The sequence below is a fragment of the Leptinotarsa decemlineata genome, unplaced genomic scaffold (assembly GCF_025532065.1).
Source record: "Leptinotarsa decemlineata unplaced genomic scaffold, Ldec_3_MD MMD2_P_RNA_scaffold_9, whole genome shotgun sequence".
NCBI classification, from domain to species: Eukaryota; Metazoa; Arthropoda; class Insecta; order Coleoptera; family Chrysomelidae; genus Leptinotarsa; species Leptinotarsa decemlineata.
Genome location: NW_027412536.1, coordinates 14,507,288 through 14,528,362, shown reverse-complemented (window position 1 = coordinate 14,528,362; position 21,075 = coordinate 14,507,288). Strand labels below are relative to the sequence as shown.

The window sequence follows — 21,075 nt, the reverse complement described above, 5'->3', positions numbered from 1 at the left end:
TTGGACTAGATGCTATACCATACGGTAAACGATTGTAACAGAAAATGCCTTTTGTTGTATTTATAGTAACAATTTTTCTGGAGTCTTCGTCTAGTTCTATTTGTAAAAATGCTTAGGAAAAATCTATTTTACTAAAAAGAACTCCGCCTGCTAAGTTTGCGAAAATTTGTTCAATTCTTGGGAGAGGATATTTATTTATGTGTAAATTTGGATTTACTGATATCTTGAAGTCGCCGCATATGCGGATTCCACCGTTTTTTTTTACAACCGGAACAATCGGACTTGCCCAGTTACTGTAATCCACCGGAGTTAAAATGCCCTCCTCGACTAACTTATCTAGTTCCTCTTCAACTTTCAATTTCAAATTCATAGGCAAAGATCTAGCCCTACAAAACACTGGAACAGATTGAGGTTTCAAATGTAAAGTAGCTTTGAAATTTTTTAATTTTCCTAATTTGATGCCAAAAATAGATGAATATTCTGAAATGAGATTTTTCATTTGAACACCCTCTTTATCAGCAGATATATTATTACAGGCAACATTATTGATAATATTGATATTTAGTTCAGAGAGCCATTTTCGACCGATGAGAGGTGGGCCTCCCCTAGGAATTATGTAAAGATTCAGAGGCAGAGAGATTCTGGCAGAGAGATTCTTTCGAAGGTAACCTTAACAACAATATATCCTAAAGTTTCTATCTGATTACCTATATAAGAAGACAATTTGATTTTTGCCTCCGAAATAGGTATATGTTTGAAATGTTGCAAATAAAAGCTTTCAGAAATCAAAGAAACCGCGGAACCAGTATCACCTTCCATATCTAATGATATATTTTCAATTTTAATTTTTACTTTTATCGGACTATATTTGTTATTAGCAAAAACGGTATACAAATTGACAGATGTATCAGAGTCATTGAAAATTACTGAATCATCGCATTTCGATTCTTGTTCAATTTTATCTTTATTGAAATAATTATTTCGGTTTTTATTTCTTTGATATTTCCTACACACATTTTTGAGAAGTCCTTTTCTTGTACATATTTCACAACTGTAATTTCTATAAAAACACTCACTTGTATGATGATTTTGCCTACCGCAAACCTCACATTCACGGATTATTTTCTGCTTTCTTTCCCTTGTAGTCTTTGAAGATGATGATGGCCGTTGATTACCTCTATGAAATTCTTCCGAACTGGTGCTTGGCCTAGAAAATATTTTCTGTGGCATCTGGTTTATTTTATGTATCTCAGAGGGTCCTACCACACTGGATACTTGTTTTTCAGCAGCTTCCATGTTCCGTGCGATTTCATAAGCTCGAGCATGATTCAGAAACTTTTCAGAAAATAACCGTTGTTTCTTCTAGGTAGTCTTTAAAATTACACGTTTTAGCCAAATTTTTTAGAGCCGCCATATACTCTGCCACTGTTTCCTCCCCGTTTTGTCGTTTCAACCGAAATTTGTGTCTTTCTGCGATGACGGAAGGATCCGGCTCCAGATGATTTTTCACAATTACAACAAGGGCTTCGTGAGATTTGTCTTCTGGGGCATCGGTGCTACACAAATCCACCAATAACTCGTAGGTAGTATCCCCAACAACCGTGATTAAGGTAGGTACCTTTAGTTCGTCGGTAATACCGTTTGCTATGAAATATTGTTTCAAGCGAGCCACGTATGTTTTCCAGCTCGATCCAATTTGGAACTCATTCATTTTGCCGTGTGACATTTTGATTTAGAAACCACTCCCTTCGAAAATGTTTTCCTCGTCGCCAATTGTAGTGTTTTTGTATAATAATCTTTAATGTTTTAAATAAGACGCATGCACTTCAGTTACATTTTATTCAATGGTTCGAGAATCGACCTCGAACCCCAAAAACCTGTCCAACATAAGAAAAAATAATAAAACAAAATAGCATTCAGTTTTTATACATAGCTAACCAGTGGCAGGTGGTATTCTAATTTACCACAATATACACAGTTCATACAGATACAAGCCTGTCAAAGTTAAGATCTTTAGTCGCTTAAAAGCCTTTACATGACTGCCTCCAATTTAGTCCTGCAACAATTCTCACAGCAAATTTTTGCAGAGCGAAAACATGTGACCAAGAGGTACTAGTACTCCAGTTACGAATACCATATCGCAAATGACAATTGATGTTTGCATAATAAACGATTAATAGTATGTTTTCGTGACAATGATTTGAGAAGAACTTTAACGCATAACAAATTTTTCTTAACTTTTTACAAAGTAAATCGACGTGTGGTTCCCAGCACAATTTATAGTCGATTGTTAGTCCAAACAACTTAGTCGTTTCACTGGCATATACATTCATGTCATTGTCCTTAAAAATTTGAAACTGTTCCATAGTTCCCCTCAAAGTAAATTTCATCAAAGAGGTTTTAGATACATTCACCGTTAGATGATTTATTTCGGACCACTCCATTACTTTATTGTATATCATATCTGAAGTTATCACAAGTTCAGTAGTATCTTCACCAGTTATGAGTAGATTTGTATCATCAGCATATGATATTACTTGGACTTTAGAGATGTCAAGAAGGAAATTAATGAGATCATTAGCATAGATTAAAAATAATAAAGGTCCAAGAATTGAGCCTTGGGGAACTCCCTGATTAACAATGAGATATTTGCTATGAGTCGTGTTGATGATTACACTCTGGGATCGATCACTTGAGTATGATTTCATTAAATTCAATGCTACACCCCTTATACCATATCGCTCAAGCTTAATTAATAAGAGGTCATCATTAACACAATCAAAGGCCCGAGAAAAGTCAATAAATAGGCCACAAATCTGGACTTTTCCATCCAAGGCTGTTATTACATTTTCTTGAAAATTATATAAAGCAGTTTCAGTACTTCTGCCATTTGTGAAACCATGCTGACTTGTCGTACGCTCGAATTCTGTCGAACGTGTCCTCTGCGTAGTTCCTCATGTATGTGTCCACGTAGTGTATGTTCAGGTCTAGATCCCGGAATATGTACCTATTCGGTACATATCTTGGAGGGTTTACGGCGGCCCTTACGCACGCGTTCATAAACAACTGGATATGTCTTCTGTATGTCGCTGCGCAATGGCCCCAGGCAGTGCAGGCATACAGGATTGTCGGTAGTATTACGGTCTTTACAGCAGCTTCACTTTCAGTCCCATGTTGCTTCTTCGACGTATTATTGCTAATAGGTTCTGTCGAGTAGATCTCGCCATTCCTATTCTCTGCCGTATGTGAGATCTGAACGTTAATCCTTTGTCTAGGTTGACCCCCCAAGTATCTAGCTTCATTGGTCCACGGAATCTCTTGTCCGTTGAAGGTGACATTTCCTTCCGGGTGAACAGTATTGCCTGATTCTTGCAGGGTTTATACTGATCTTCCAAATGTGGGCCCATTCCTCTAATATATCTGCCTGTTGCTGCAAGTATCTAGTGACGTGCGCTTGGCTTGTTGATCTCGCCAGCAGAGGTATATACTCGAGTTCCGTCCGGGAGTTAATTACTTACCCTTGAATTCCGTCCGTAGTATTTCACCCACTCTTCACTTTGGTTGCCAGTAGTAATAGGGATAATAGAGACCGAGCGTCTAGGTTTAGACCTTTAAGCCAACTAGTGGCAGGAATCTTAAATTTCTGAGCATATGAATATTACTGGAGTTTTTATCTCAACATCAAACCGTCATTTCAACACCTCGACACGTGTTTCGATCACCAAGTGATCATCTTCAAGAGGAAGATTAATCTAAACTAATCTTCCTATTGGTCACCTCCTATTGGTCAATCTCACACCTCTCTGTACCTATTTTTCTCATCTGTTATTTGTACACTCAGGAATCTTGACACTTTCTGCCCTTTTTTTTCGAAAAACCTGAATTTGTGAATATAAGTGACATCTCTCAGTTTTTGGCTGTCTACCTTTTTGTGTTCTTGCAGATCCTTAACTTAAATATATCTTTTAATTTTATTTTGACACTAGCTTTTGGCTTCGCTCGCGGTTGACAGAAGAAAATGTAGAATAATTCCAAACAGCTTATATAGTCAATTGGATTGGATATTGTCGTCACTGTGAATAATACAGTGCGGTATTACGGTACAAAGGGTTGGAACTTCATTACTGGAATGCTAGATGACGTTAAAGTAGCTAGATTTTGATATTTTTTTTGACAAACAATTTTTTTATTTTTCATGAAAAATAATTGTTTTTTTCAATAAAAAGTATCCTATGTTACTTCTAATACCTTCAAGAGCATGTGAACAATATTTCATGATGATCGGTTGAGTAGTTTTTGCGTGAAACCGTAACAAACTTACATTCGCATTTATAATATCAGTAGGGATTCCCAAGAAATATTGGCTGTTCAAAGTAGGAAAATTCAAACTAAAAATGTATTTAAAAATATATAGACACGTGTAAGAATACATGGTCAAATGTTAGTATTTATCTAATATTTTTGCCAGCTCATTTGGGACAAAGAATATAATCTTCTGGATTATTCATCGAGGTTCACTTTGATACTACAATGTATGTTTGTTTCAGGCATCCACTATTTCCTTTACTGGCTCTACTTTTTGAAAGATGCGAACTTGCCACCCAATCTTCAGACCCACAGTCAAGTGATGCTTTCAATCTCGACATTCAGGCTTTTGTACAACATCAAGAGCGAGATAGAAAACCTTTTTTAGCTAATGAGCCAGAAATCGATGGACTGGTAAGTGATATCTAAAATCTAAAATGAGTATTGAATCTTTCAACTATCTATAATGCGGATACAATTTGGTTCCAAACAGTCTTAGTTTCAACGTTAGAACGATTTCCGTTATCCACAAAATGAAATAATAATTAATAAATACACTTTGCTTTATTTGTCGCGTTCGAGGGTACAATTGTGGCAACCCCGGATACCGGAGGCACAAGGTCACCCATTTGTTTCATATGGATGATCTTAAACTTGATGCTTCTGGAGAAAATGATCTCCAACAGTCTTTGACGGTGGTGGAAGAATACAGGCATGCTATCGGTATGGAACATCCTGCATCCTGCACCATCCGGATGCCGGAAAAACGTATCCTCACATTGGAATGGAATAACTCCACTCACAAGAGGTAATATCAGTGAAGAACTCTCTCTGCACTCCGATAGATCTGGTCATCGATAGATCTGGTCATGTAGACATAACACGGCCTTGAGAGTGCTTCATTACTACGTAAGTGTAATGAAGAGTGTATTGACGAGACATCACTATTACCTTATGCTCCAGGGTATATTGATTCTGTTGCGGGAAATGAGAAGTGTGAATTGATTGAAACTATTCATTCCTCACCGATACTAATATAAGCCATCAAATCTGATAAGTCCTCGCCCATGGGACTTAGATTATATTTGTTGTGGAGTTTTCAGCTCCTGGTGAGGTGAATATTGACCAAAAAGAGAAAGAAAAACGGATGAAATATCGAGATCTTTCATTCGTGCTCCGCGGTATCTATCCAGACCGCTCTGGATTATTGAAGTGTTTGGTGGAATGATGACCTATATACTCTCATATCTCAAAGTCATGCTGGCTGGCCGTAGCAAGCAAGAAATCTTGGCAGGAGAAATGTAGAAGAATGTCATTCTTCGTACACTGCATCTACTTAGGGCACACGATTCAAGAATGCAATGATCACCTCACTGTATGGGGATTAGTTATTGTTGTGATGATGCCGGCGCGTCCTCCGAATGTGTCGAATGTGTGATAGTAATAGTGAAGATATGATACTTCAATTCAAGAAAGATGCAATAAATTTTTTTAAGTGGGAAAATGTATACTATTACGAAAGCGTTGAAGGGCCACACAAAAATATTTTTTCGATTTGTATAATCCTGACTTTCATCTCAGAATTCTGAGTTGCAAGTCGGAATTCTGACTTGAATCTCAGAATTCTGACTTGCAAGTCAGAATTCTGATTTGTATCTCAGAATTCTGACTTGTATCTCAGAATTCTGACTTGCAAGTCAGAATTCTGACTTGTATCTCAGAATTCTGGGAAAATGGGCATTTAAGAAAAACAAATGAACATCGTCGGAGTGTGCTCAGTGAAGAGATCAAAATAAATGTTCTTCTCTCTGTGGGAGAAAATCTCCATGTCCCCACTAGGCAGATAGCTCGGGAACTCGAAATTAGCCAGTCTTCAGTGGCAAGAGTTCTTGTAGCTGCAAAATGTCATCCATATAAAATAACAATCCTCCAGGAACTTACTGATCCAGATAGAAGACTTCAGTTTTGCGAAAAAATGATGGACCTACTAGACAAGAATGTTGTACATAAAGAAAACTTATATTTTCTGACGAATCAACGTTTTTGTTGAATGGTGTGGTAAATGCTCAAAATTGTCGTTATTGGGCAGACAGAAACCCACACTGGATGAGCGAAGGCCACACTCAACATCCAGAAAAAGTCAATGTTCAGGCAGGGATCGTTGGTGATCGAGTTATAGGACCGATTTTCTTTCAAGAAAATCTTACTGGAGCAAGATATTTAGAATTCTTTCAGAAGGACCTAGTTCCAAATTTGGTTATTTTGTTCCCTTGTCCTATAGAAGCTGACGTGCCAAATAGAAACATCTTGTTTCAACAGGACGGCACGCCTCCTCATTTTGCAAGACCTGTCCGTGAGTACCTGAATGATGTATATCCAGGCAGATGGATTGGCAGAAGAGGACCTTATGAATGGCCACCTAGGTCTCCGGATTCAACACCTTTGGACTTTTTCTTATGGGGTTACTTGAAGAGCAAAGTTTTTAAAACCAAACCGGCAAATATTGAGGATTTAAAAGAAGGAATAAGACAGGAGTGTAGGCTAATTTCCGGCGAAGTAATCAGAAATGTTCAAAACGAGTTTCAGTTACGTTTAGGGTATTGTCAGTTAGCAAATGGACATTTTGAACACTTGTTAACGAAAGACTATTGATTTTGAATTCATTTTTTGAATTAGATAATGTTTGTTGAATATCTTTCAAAGGACAAGGAGTAAAAAAATGAAATTTGGCAGGCATGTGCAACTTGTTGAAGTCGTTAAAAAAAAGGTTGTCATTTAAAAAAAAATATCGATGACGTTATATCTCATATTTGAGACACACTGTATAATTTTTGTTGTATTAAAATAAGGGCACTTTAAAATACTAATCGACGTGTCCCAGCATATTTCCGAAAGAAACAACACCTTTGATTTAGTGAATTTGTTCCATAGTTGAGACTCGCTCTGTATAAAGTATCATTTATTTTTTTTTTGAATATCGAGATTGCGTCAAAAAATAAATCTGCTGTAACAAGATATTCACTGGCAATCCGACAAAGTCGATAAATAGGACTATTATGACTTAAATTTGACTGAGGTGTTGGAGAAACATAAAGAACGTTGTATTATTTTTTTCAAATTAGGAGATAGCTTAGATGAAAATTGAATACAGTTAACTTTTCCATTGATCACCTTGTAAATGAAAATTAAACTGGCTATTCAGCATGTCCCCTACGTAATGTTTTGAGGATTTTCCATTGTAGTTTTATTGGTTTATTTTCAAAAAATATCGCTTTCTAGGTCGGCATCACTAAGAAGTCAATAATCGAAAAGCACATTTGTTAATAAGATATTCAATGGTTTACAGTATAAATGAAAAATATTAATTTATACCTTCACTTTCAAACTCAAATACAGAACAAAATGTTTTTTTGATAGTGATGATTGGCATCCTACCCAGAACAACATACTGTAATAAATACTGATTCAAAATACTACAATAAACACTATGGTAGGACGTTTTATCTGTTGAATAACAGATCAACTCGGACAACGATACAGGCATAAAGCTAGTCGACTACAAAGTCAGAATTCTGAGATACAAGTCAGAATTCTGACTTGTATCTCAGGAAATAATAATGATACATTCAGTATTATAAGGTAGTTTTTTGCATTTATCAAAATATGAAGATTATGAAATTTTTCTCATTGTTTGAATCGCTTCTTTCGATATAACTGGAGATACAATTGCGGCATCGCCAAAAACATATTCAGGCATTTCTTCTGCGAAGAATCCTGCACTGACACATATGGGATACAATCCCACGCCTTTCGTAGTATTAGCCAGGGGAGTAGTTGTGTTCTGACGATCTCACTCCATTAAACTACTGTGTAGGTAAGTGAAGACTGGCAGACACAAGTCACTTACAAGTCACAATTCTGAGATACAAGTCAGAATTCTGAGATACAAGTCAGAATTCTGACTTACAAGTCAGAATTCTGAGATGAAAGTCAGAATTATACAAATCGAAAAAAATATTTTTGTGTGGCCCTTCAACGCTTTCGTATACTATGAATGAATTGAAGAGGTTATTGTATGAAAGTGTATAATCATAAAATTATTGCAAAGGGTTTTCGACTTTCATTATCATCAGTGCTCACCTGTTGCCTGACAATACAAAAACCTCATCGATTCATTCAATAAGTGTATTCAGCTTTTCAAATCAATTTTAAATGTATACTACTTCTCTGAACCACATTCAAATTAATGCATCAAACTGAAACGTGTCAGAGCAATGGATACATTTCAGAAATAATAAATATTTTTTTTTGAAAATTCTGAAGTTCTGAATATTTTTCAAATGTTCTGTTCGAACATTGTAAAATTTTGGACCTGAGTAGGAATACCTTTTTTGCAATATATTTTTAAAGGTCATGCTAGTTGAGACATTTTTGATTCTTGCCGTGTTAGGTACGAATGACTGATACTTTCTAGATTTGGTTTCTATTTATATTGGTAGGCCATAGTGCTTATAAAAAATAATTGAGTATCTGATGTTTTCATATTCGGATCATCTCCAATCACTCGAAGTCAGTATATAACTTCACTTGATAAAATACCTGTCGTCAATTTTTCAATCCTTAAATTATGTATTTTTTTAGGACTATTGAAAAAGGCCTGAATTAGGTGACCGTTCCTCATTGGCTAATTGATAGTGATCCCATATCTCACACCTTCAAATGTTTATAATCGCAAGTAAATTTTGACAATTCATCTGCTTTCATAAAATATGTCCTTAAATTTCAAAAGTTAATAACTGAACTGACAGCTCGTTTCAACATATATATTTTATAATGAAAATTAAGAATACAAACATGGACTCCGAAAATAAAAACTTGTGTGACCTACCAGAAATTTGTAATGTGGCGAGGAATCTGATATTTTTCAAAAATTAATCACTTAATAACAATGCGAGTAATTGGAAACTCAAATAGTTTTATGTCGAACTAATATGTATACATCATTGTGAAGTAGTTGGTAGAATAAGGGACTGGTATACCAGATTTCTGGGTTCAAATCCCAATGACGGGCGACAGTTTCATTTTTTGAACCACCCAATTTTCAAACTATTCCAAATTGAATACAGTAACAATAGATTGATTTTTTTAGGTTGCTTCTCATGAAATTTAATGATATTAGTCTCATTCAGAATATAGGTACTTCACAGATGAATTTTATTTTGAAATATTCGCAAGAAATGGTCATTACTCTCTTGATTGATTCACAACAAACTTCATTCCCTCTAGTAATGACCACATCTCTCTTTCGTTGAATAATATACTACACACATCGGAAAAGTCTTGGGATATTTTTAAAAATGGCAATAATTTTTTTTAGATCGCTTTAGGGAAAAAAAAGTTGACGGGTGATTATTAAACGAATGTAACTTACAACAAAATTTATTATAGTCTATTTCAAAAGAGTGTAGAGTAATAAAATCTCATTAAGTATTCAAAAGCGCTACAGGGTGATCCGTCAATAAATTCTGTCACTTCCCTAGTCCGCATTGCAAAATTATGTCGTTTCATAAAGAGCAGGTAGGTATCACCCTGTTTTAAGGGATTTGTCCATTGTTATCGACGGATAAATACTGAGCCAGAGGCGCGCTAGTGGGATAATTGCCAAAAGAATATGCATTCATAAAAATTATATTGAAGGAAATAAAAATTTAATACAGCAGAACAGTGTTATTAAAAAAATATAAAATGTAACAATAAAATATATACGAACCGAAATCGGGAAATACTCACAAACACACACGAACGAACTTTACGTATTGAAACACTTGTGGGGACTTTAAATCAATTTATTCACAAAAACGACAAGAACTTTACTGGATACGTTATTACAATTTGACACTTGAACAATACTGAAACTGTGAACTTCCCTTAACGTTTAACAACACTCTATTTATACCCTAATTGAATGTTCTAGAGATTACTAGGTACAATTTTCGAGAACCTTCCGAGAAAATAATTATTCAGACTACCCTTAATTCTAAACCCTAACCTAAGCAAAAGTGTCACTGTCACTGATACACTGGTCTCTGTCCAGATTGCTTATCCCGCTACAGTATATTTACAATTCAATTAAATTATTCTACATCAGTATAGTCTTCATCCGAAGAACTGTCATCATCCCCTGGTGTTATAATTATAGGGTCAACCACCTGATCGACCAAGTTGTCCAGTTCCCACATTTTATCTTCCTCTTTTAAAACATGCTGGATTGCTTTTTGCCAGTTTTCTGATGTGATTTCCATAATGGCTTGATCAAACAATACCTTGACATCTTTCATTTTAAATGTGGTATTGTGCCTTGCAACATATCCTTTAACTTGTGCCCATATAAGTTCTATAGGATTTAATTCGCAATGATATGGCGGTAGGCGCAGCACAGTTACTTTATACTTTTCTGCTACATCTTCTACGGCATATTTCATGAAGCGAGATTTATGTTGTTTTACTATGGCTAGTAGTTCCTTCTTTACTGAATTCGTCTCAAACTAAATACCTTTATTTGACAGCCAGTTAATAATTTCTTGCTTTCTCCAAGCTGAAGTTGGTACCTTCTCTAAGCGCCTTGAATGGTAGCTTGCATTATCCATAACCACGACCGAATCAGCTGAAAGAAATTTTAACATTTCCCCGAAGTAGTCTTCGAAGACATCCGAATTCATGTCCTCATGATAATCTCCCGTCCGGCACGACTCAAAGCTTAACAAACCTTCTTTTAAAAATCCGTCTTCGCTTCCAATGTGAGCAATTATAAGCCTCTTCCCTTTTCCCGAAGGCACTTTAATACCCGTCGAAAGGCCTTCTATGAAAGCTTGGCGAGAACTTGTTATATTTTTATCTTGCCACATTTTTTTGACTATATAACCTTCGTTTATCCACGTCTCATCAAGATAAAAAATTTTCTTTTGCTCTCTGCGGTACTGCTTTATAGTTGTCAAATATTTTCGTCTCCAGCAAACAATTTCATCACTTTCCAGTAATAGTGCCTTTCGATTGTGCTTTTCCCAGGCAAAATTCATACTTTTTAAAGTTTTCCATAAAAGTTTTCTGGGTATCAAAGGAATATCGTTATCTTGGCTTATCTCGATAAATATTTTTTCAAGAGTGGGTATTTCCTTTTTAAAATAAAACGAATGAACTTTTCTTCGAATGTCACATTTGGTGTCTTCATCTAAGATTTTTATTGGTCTTCCTGATTTTCTCTTGCATGGACTTACCTGGCCTGATATCTTTCTTTCTCGCAATAATTTAAAAATCGTGGACTGTCCAATTCCAGTCATTCGGGCACATCGCTCAACACTTTCTTGCACAGACAAACTAGGGTGATCATGTTTTATGCAATCATATACATTTAAAATTATAACTTTTTCGCAAACAGATAGCGGAGAATTTTTTACACTTCTTTTCTTTGGAGTAAATGTCCCCATTTTATAACTTTTTCACTATTTCTATATCACAATATCACTGTACGTTTAATTGGTGTAGTAACAATCACTATTATAACTCGAATGTTTAAGACACCATTACAATATATTTAAACCCTTTTTCTTAATTACCTGGGTTTAATAGGTATTGCATGATTGGTGGGCAGGGTCAAAAAGGGATTATTATAATGACATGGCACCTCGGAACTAAGTGTTAACCCTTTTTTGAGAAATCATGCTCAAGTATATGAACCCAAATTGCATATTAAATAAGTTTACAAGAACCACTAAAATTAATCTTAATCTTTTTTTAAGAAATTTTACTTACCTAAATACATGTAGGTACTTAGTTTTAGACCAAATTACTTCCCAAAAATGGCCTTTTATTATTATCTATGTCTGTAATTTTTAATTTACTTTAATTATTAAGTTTAATAATCCTAAGATTTGCCTACGCCCATGGACGACAACGAAATTCAGGCAAATTTTATGACACTTCATGATTTATTACTCTACACTCTTTTGAAATAGACTATAAATGGTCAAAAATACTGAGTGCGCATATAAGCAAAACTAAAAAAAAATATGGCTCTTCTTTGGCACCCCGAAAAAAAATCATAATACAAAAAAAATTGGAATCAGTACAAAGTATGGCCTCCACGCTGGTTTATTACGGCCCTACATCTATCGTACATCGACAAAATGAGATTGTCAATGTCTTGTTGAGGTACATTTGCCCATTCAGCGATTAAAAGCTCTCTCAATTGAAACGTTGTGTGAATGTTCCCCATATGCGGAGTAATTCTTCGTTGAACCATGTCCCACACATGCTCGATGGGATTCAGGTCCGGTGATTGTGCTGGCCATGGCAATACATCAACTCCTTCGTTGGTGAGCCAGTCAGTCACTAGACGCGCGACATGTGAACGAGCATTATCGTGCATTAGGTGGAAGTTTTCACCAACAGCACCAGCAAACGGACGGACGATAGGTAGAAGAATGGTGTCGAGGTACTGTCGAGCTGTGAGGAAGCGATTTGGAAAAACGAGATCGGTTCTGCCGCCGATCATGATTCCGCCCCATAGCATTACTGTACCACCTCTGTATGTGTGGACTTCCTGGACGTTTCTCAAACGTTCATTATTTCCAGGTGGATGAAATCCAAATCTGGATTCGTCTGTGAACAAAACTGTGGCCCAATCATTTGCATCCCAGTTTTGATGTTCTTGACACCACTCTAATCTTCTACCGCGATTGCCTCCCGACAAAGGTGAACATCTAAGTGGCCTTCTGTTGTGGAGATCTGCTTCATGCAGTCGATTTCTGGCAGTATCACGACCAATGGTTACCTGGTGCGTCTGCTGCAACATGTTAACCAACTCAGGTGCTGTGATTGTCGGTTGTCTTCTTGCGGTTGACACCAAAAATCGGTCTTGAACTGCAGTTGTAGCGCGTCCTCGCCCTGGATGTTGTTCGGCTGGACTGCCAGTTTCACGGAAACGCCGCCACAATCGACTGATAACACTTTGGGAGAACCCCAGACGAAGAGCTACATCATTTTGTCGCATGCCACCTCGAAGAAGCCCTACAGCTCTATTCATCTCAGCCAATGGTAAGTGATGGCGTTCCATGTTAAAGCACAATATTTCCAGTTTAATTGCTGAGCAAGAACTGCATAGAATGTACAAACTCGACACTTTCAGATTATTCATTTTAGCCGAAAACCTACAGTTTGTAAAAAACTTGATAAAAGATTAGTTACCGTTTTTGCAGGCTTTGTTCAACCCATAGAAATCTACAGGGTGGTCGAGTGTACCAATTTAATCGAAATTAAACGACCTTATGCATTTATTTTTATGATATTTAGTATGTTATAAAAATATCCCTAGATTTTTCCGATGTGTGTATTTTTCAATAATATACTATTTTTCAATAGTATATTATATAGTTATCCTTTGTTTTGTTGCAGATGATAAAAGCCATACAAGTACTGAGGATACATCTATTAGAATTAGAAAAAGTCCAAGAATTATGTAAAGATTTTTGTAATCGATACATAACTTGTTTGAAGGGAAAAATGCAATCGGAAAATTTATTGAGGTCAGATTATCCACAAGGTATGTATATGACAGCAACTGATGGTAACTTTAATAACTTTGTTCTGATCTGCATATCATTCTAATTGAAAACGCAGATGTTTTAGGCACTGGAATATTGAATAGTATGGAAAATAACAACAATATGATGCCACATGGAAATTCCGAGAGTGGTTCTGCTTCAAATAGTCCTGTACAATATTCGATCAGTCCTCCACAACAGGTAAGCTGATTTCACAAATTATTCTAGCATTGAGGTGTTAGGGATTCTCTTTAAGGAAAATGAAAATAATTTCTGAATACTACGTGTTCAATCTTCGAAGAACAATCGATATTGGTAACTATGATGATTATTTTTATAGACTAAATCAACTTTCTTCCTTCAAACTTAGAAAGATTCAATTTTTTCCCTCATTGCTAGCAATGTGCAGCATTATAATGTATTTATTCACTGTATGTGACAATTTAAAGATCTCTTAATATTGATCAAAACTGCATTTAAAAATCAATCAAGAATTACTTGAATTTATGAAATTCATTATAAAGTAAAAGCATGTTACGATTCTGGGTTAATTTGCTTGGTTTCATCAGCACTTTGTTAATTATTCTATAAAAACATTGTATTTTATATTCCATATCACAGCTCCACTATCCGGAAATTTAAATATTCCAGTTTGCCTTAGACAGAACTATTTATGGTACGAAATTTACTCACTATGAATTGTGCCGTTTACTAATTGTGTAAACTACTGTTTGTATAATTTAATAGATTTCAAACCTTATAAACTTTACAATAACAACAAACTGTCAAATGACGATATGTGTCGTCAGTTGGTCTCAAAATCTGAGAAATAACCGATGACTTACGTGTGTCTAGCTAACTCTCTTTGATATACTGAGTCCCTGCGATCATCCAAACAAGATATCTTGCTGATTAACCGCATAACTATTTTGTCTCAGTTTTTCACTTATAGAAGAAAAGAATGCCATATAAAAATACAATGTTTTAATTGTGATGCACTGTTTTGAACCTTTGGTGTAGTAATGAATATTACTGGAGTTTTTTTTCCAAAACCAAACCGTTATTTTAATACCTCGACACTTGTTTCGATCACCAAGTGATCATCTTCAAAAGGAAGATCAACAGTTTGATCTTCCTGAAGAACAGTTTGATCTTCCTGAAGATCAAACTGTTGATCTTCCTTTTGAAGATGAAAACTTAGTGATCGAAACACGTGTCGAGGTATTAAAATAACGGTTTGGTTTTGGGAAAAAACTCCAGTAATATGTATTATGTTTTATCGCGTCTGGTGTTGATGACGCATGTGTTGTTCCTTGATTTATAGTGATAATGATTGGTTGTTCTCATTATTCTCCCGTGACCGAAAACCCCTTTCTAAATAAAAAAATAAAGGGGGTGATGTAAGAGTACATCGACATTCATAGGTATGAAATTCACTATAGAAATATGAAATTTGAGACATCCAACGGTCCATTTCAAAAGATGACGTTGCTGAAAACATAGAGTGGAAACAGTTTTTTTTAAGAACTTTATTCAGATAATGCAATCATGGTTACAATAAACATTTTAAATAGTAATTGAGATAGCAGCACTATCCAAAAAAAAGTTATCCAAAACACCACCAACATGCTGGTCTCGGAAAACTAGCTAAAAACAATATAATAATACTTGATGCAGTAGAACAAAATAATATTATCAAGATTCACTTGAGAATACATAATACAAATGTGAATAAAATAAAAAACTTGATAGTAATTAATACAGAGAATTAAATAGATTTAAGCCGTTCCTTCGTTGAGTATGCTAGTATAAAAACTCTTTATTTTATTCGTAAGGATACTGAAATGTACAGGTTCTAAAAAGACATTATAATGGGTACGAGTATTATATTCGTGGAGCTGATCAACGAAAGTGAAGTTAGTATTACATTTGACTTGTTCATGTATAACCTTGTATGCAAATTTACCTTGCTCGATTTCTAAAACATCCTGAATAGGCAGTATCTTGGTTACACTGTATAGAGTATCAGCTGAGGTTCTGTAGTCAATCCTGAATAACATTTTCACCGCTTTGTTTTGAAGTATTTTTACTTTTTTGAATAATGTCTGTCCACATGTACCCCACATAGGAATTAAATAGCTAAAAACTGATAAGAAATATGCACTGTATATTTGATGGAGTGAAGATGGGCGTGTAAGTAGGTTCTACAGCGATATAGGGCACTAACCATTGGAATTACTTTTTTTTTTCTACATGGGTGATATAGTTATTCCAGCATAGGTTTTCATCAACTATTAGTCCCAGATATTTGGTATTATGGACCCTCGTTATTTCTTTGCTTCCTATCTCCACTGTGATGTCCTGTTGTTTCATGTTTTTCTGAGAGAAGATTGTAAGTTTATTTTTTGCAAGCCATCTGTGATACGTTTCAAGGTCGGTATTTACTAGTGTTTCGAGTTGTTTCAAGTCTTTACCTTTATATAAAAGAACAGTATCATCTGCGAATTTAAAGTATCTACCTTTAATGTTAGCAGTTTTCAATGACAGCATATGTTGTATAGAGAAGGGGTCCAAGAACTGAGCCTTGGGGCACACCTGCTTTGGTAGTTTCAGTTTGGCTTGAAATGCCATCAACCATTGTGAATTGTTTGCGATCTAGAAAGTATGTTTTTAGTTAAGAGAGAGCATTTCCTCTTATTCCCATTTCTTCAATTTTTTCAAGTAATATAGAGAAATCAACAACATCAAATGCTTTTCGTAGATCAACAAATACAGCAATAGTGTAGTATTTATCATCCAGTGAAGAAGCAATGTGGTTAATGAAGTCTATAGTTGCATTCAGGGTGCTTCTATTTTCTTGGAATCCATATTGGTAATTGTCAAAGGCAACACATTTTTTCGTGTAATTGATAATACGTTTCTTTAAAATAACTTCTATTACTTTTGACAGAGTCGGAACTACTGAAATAGGTCTATAGTTATCAATAATGTTATTTGGTCCTGACTTGTGTATAGGTGTTACCTTGCTGTCTTTGAGAATATCTGGGAATATACCTTGTTTGAAAGATTCATTTATAGTTTTAACTAAAATAGGTATAATATAATCCCTGAGTGTTAAAAGATCGTTAGTATTTATGTTATCATAACCAGGTGCTGCATTTTTATTCAACTTATATAATTCTTCCTGAACTTCTTGGGAGTTTGATTGTATAGGTACATTGAACAATCACTTAAGATTTCCTCAAACTCAGTAGATGACGCTGTTTATAGGTTTACACTATTCATTATTGATTTACCAATATCAACGAAATATTTGTTCATTTTTTCAGCTATATTTTTGGGATTATCAAGAATTTGTCCCTCAATTTCCAAATTAGTTATTCGATTACTTTGGTTATTGCCTTTAATAAGATTATTGATGAGTTTCCATTGCTTTTTCTGGTTATTGCCTGTATTGCTCCATTTCTTTTCAAAGTATTCCTGTTTCAGTTTTTTTGCGTTTTTTCTCTACAATATTTTTCTGTATTCGGAAATCCCTGAGTATATCTATCCTGATTAAAAGGATGTTTTATTTTTTCTGAATATAATTTATCACGTTTTTTTATTAATTCTAGAAATTCCCTTGTAATCCAATCCTTACCTTCTTTATATTTTATTTCATATTGAGTTGTTGATTCTTTTTTACAAACCTGTATGGCTGTTGATAGTTTTTCAAAGCTATTTATATCGTGTTTATCAGCTGTTGAAATTTTTGTTTGAAATTATTTTGATTTAGTACAGAACGTTTGTGTGATACCTTTCTATTAGTCTGTGGAGATTTAGCGTTAGTTTTAAGTTGTATATATAGGATTTTATGAAGAGTTATATGGTTAGAGATTGTTATGTGACAGTCTATGTTTTTGTTTGTTAGCACGTGGTCTAGGATAGATTTGGAATTTGATGTTGATCGTGTTGCATAATTCTCTTCAATCACATTACAACTTGTCCGACCTCAAAAAATGTGAACAGCTCATAAGTTGGGACTGAAAAGCTGATAAGAACTGCTTACAGGAGTCTACCCATCAAGAAACCACTTCCATAAAATGGTTAGATTGGACAGTGAGATGTCGATACTGCAGCTCTACCACCGAAACTGCAGAACATTTAGCAAATGCCAACCTCTGATCTGCAACAGGCTCAAGTTTTTTGAAGAGCTGTCGCCAGGATAGTGATAAACCACGCCACGCCTCAGCATCTCAGGGCTTAAATATATTAGAGCTGTGTATAAAAACCATGTTGATACAGAGGCTAGAGGACTTACCAGTCATTATAATCTTCAAGTCACGGAGAGGATGCAGTTCATAGGCAGAAGTAACCTTCACGATATGCATGCGACAAGTATCTGGTCATCGGTACTAGAATCAAAATTGCTGCTACAAATATGCTTGCCATTCCAGTATTATCCTACTCTGTCGGAGTGGTGTAGTAGACTTGAGGAGCTACATCAATACGTAAACCATTCCATAGGAGTTTGCATTCTAACCGTCTGTATATTTTTCGGCAACAGGAAGACCGTGCATTTTGGAGTTTGGACAACAGAATGGTAGTGGATGGAGACTGTGAAATCATCATGAGTTTTAATTCTCTTCTTTGTATGGTCCGTGACCATGTAAAACCAGATGACGCGAACTCCGACACCAAGTTGGAGTTTGTTCAGCAAAAGATCCATATGAAAGCAGAACGGTGATCATGAGGTGTTCTTCTTTGAAGTACATGCATGGGGTTTTCTTTAATAATATTGAAGCTAACTTTCAAATCCACAGGCTCTATCTAGATCACTCAGTTGTTCAGTTTATTCATAGGAGGCCTCGGTGGATACTTTTCCCGACAGCAGGAACTCTTGGATATTTTAGTTTGGAGTGTATACATAATATAATGGTTCCGGATTGATCCTGTAAAATCATCAAAGTTTGAATTCCCTTCTCTGTATAGTCGCCGTTCTAGCAAACCAGCGAACTCGGCCGAGTTTTTGATACTGAACAATGTAACCACAAATATATTACCTATACTTCACATTATCATCACGACCTGCATCATAGGGTCTTCAATTGCTTGATCTATCGTGGTGGCATGATGGGAGCAGATATTATTAAGGGGCCTGAAACCATTATGAATTTGCTGTTGGCATGTCCCACCATTGCAGTTTTAAGTCAATCAGAGTACCACCATAGGCACTCCTTTGGTACTGGGTACTGCTATTGCCTTACTCTCCAGGGAATATAGAATTTATTGTGGGGAATGAGAAGTGACAAATTTATTGAAAGTTTGTATTTCCTGACCTCAGCCTGATGCAAGCTAGCGTTATCAACCATGACATGAGGTTTCAACATCAGATGAGATAAATAGCTTCAGAGAAAAAGTGAAAAGCAGATGAAATATAGAGAATTGCTCTTTCAACTTCACAAACTATACCCAGACGAGCCTGTTAAAAGTGTTGTTCTGATTATGGAAGACCAAAAAAATGCCAAAGGCTGCTATTCTTTCGCTTGCAACGCCAATTACCCCATGGCAAGGATAGTGACTGGTTTAATTATGTTGATGCGTCCTCTTGATGCATTGGAATTATGGATAAAAAGACTGTCCTAGCAAACTCTATAAAACAAAAGATTTTTTTCAGGCTAGTTTAAATCTTTGATATGCTAAGCATATTATAGTCTGAATAGTAATGTATGAAATAATAGTATTCTAGCATTTCTATAGAACATTGGTTGTTTATCCAGGGAGCTGCGATAGTGAAATATTGTAGGAATATGTACGTATATTATTTAATAATGAAAATGTGAACTTTGTTTCAGGTTATCTCCAATCAAAATAATATTATTGACCGCCCTTTAGAAACTTCCACTAGCTATCCTTTACCACATTATGGGGGACCAACACCACCACTTCAACCCACCCAGCCGCCACCTGAAAATTTAGTTGTGCATGGATCGACTCCTCTATCCCAGATAGGAGCGAATATATGTTCAGTACCTCCAAGTGACAGCTCTGGACCTCTTTCGCCAGCTCCCACTACACCTGGGGGTTCAGCCGATGACTGTGATAGTGATTTTACTTCAAGGGGTGGGAGGAAACAGAAGAGAGGTGTGTTACCAAAACATGCTACCAGTGTGATGAGGTCCTGGCTCTTTCAACACCTTGTTGTAAGCATTCACAATAGTAAAATATATAATCTTATTGATTAATTTGGCATGCAATAATTTTTTTGTTCGTCAGATTTACAATAATTAGTTATTGTTTATTTTTTAGCACCCATACCCAACCGAAGATGAAAAACGCCATATAGCAGCGCAAACTAATCTTACTTTACTTCAAGTGAATAATTGGTTTATAAATGCTAGGCGCAGGATTCTGCAGCCTATGTTGGATGCCAGTGCCCCATCGGACACAAACAGTGCAACTAACTCACCTAGTCACAAAAAGAAAAAGAGTCAAAACAATAATAGGAGATTCTGGCCACAAGATTTTGGCAATATGCAGCCACAATTGGACAGCGGTAATAATTTTCATCAGTCATTAATTTCATTCCAAGTGATAAAACAAAAAAAAACATTATGTTATGAATTCCAGTTTTTATCGAATTCAATATCATAAAACATTTTGAATTTAAAAAGGAAAAATTAAAAGATCTCAGAAATGAAAAACAACTTTTGCATACATGCAAGCTACTCATTAAACTAATGAAATCATTAAAGAAGTATAATATGACATCAAATACATCATTATACGGATATACGTTTTGACTTTCATAAATTTGGAAATTCATGTTTAACAAGGATGCAGCAATTCAATAAATATATAGTTAATAATCCGTTTTGATGAAATTTATTTTGGAAAGTAAAAATTTTGGGCAAAAAACAAGTTGCTATCCATAATAATAATTATAGTTATTACAATAAATTTTATTTAAAACGAGTTTCACTGCAAGGTAGCTTCCTCTGTTAGATGGTACATCAGGTATTTCTGGGAATCAATAAACACAAATATTCAAATTGTATATGATGGAATCGGCCGATACTTGATGAAAATCCATAACTGACGTATTCCAAAAACACTTTATTGTGAGATTTTCACTAAATTGTTTTACAAAAACGCAACACGTGTTTCGCCATACAATGGCTTCATCTGGTGT

General features: G+C 35.4%; 1 protein-coding gene across 2 annotated transcripts in view; it reads left to right on the top strand.

Moving 5' to 3' along the window:
• LOC111507564 (homeobox protein PKNOX2) overlaps positions 1 to 21,075 on the top strand; it is a 146,723-nt gene that overhangs the window by 112,994 nt on the left and 12,654 nt on the right. For both annotated transcript variants that reach the window (XM_074170680.1, XM_074170679.1), the window contains 5 exons: positions 4,548 to 4,719; positions 13,756 to 13,903; positions 13,981 to 14,105; positions 19,739 to 20,086; positions 20,193 to 20,439. In XM_074170680.1, the coding sequence (XP_074026781.1) occupies positions 4,548 to 4,719; positions 13,756 to 13,903; positions 13,981 to 14,105; positions 19,739 to 20,086; positions 20,193 to 20,439 (1,040 nt within the window). The remainder of the gene's footprint in view (positions 1 to 4,547; positions 4,720 to 13,755; positions 13,904 to 13,980; positions 14,106 to 19,738; positions 20,087 to 20,192; positions 20,440 to 21,075) is intronic.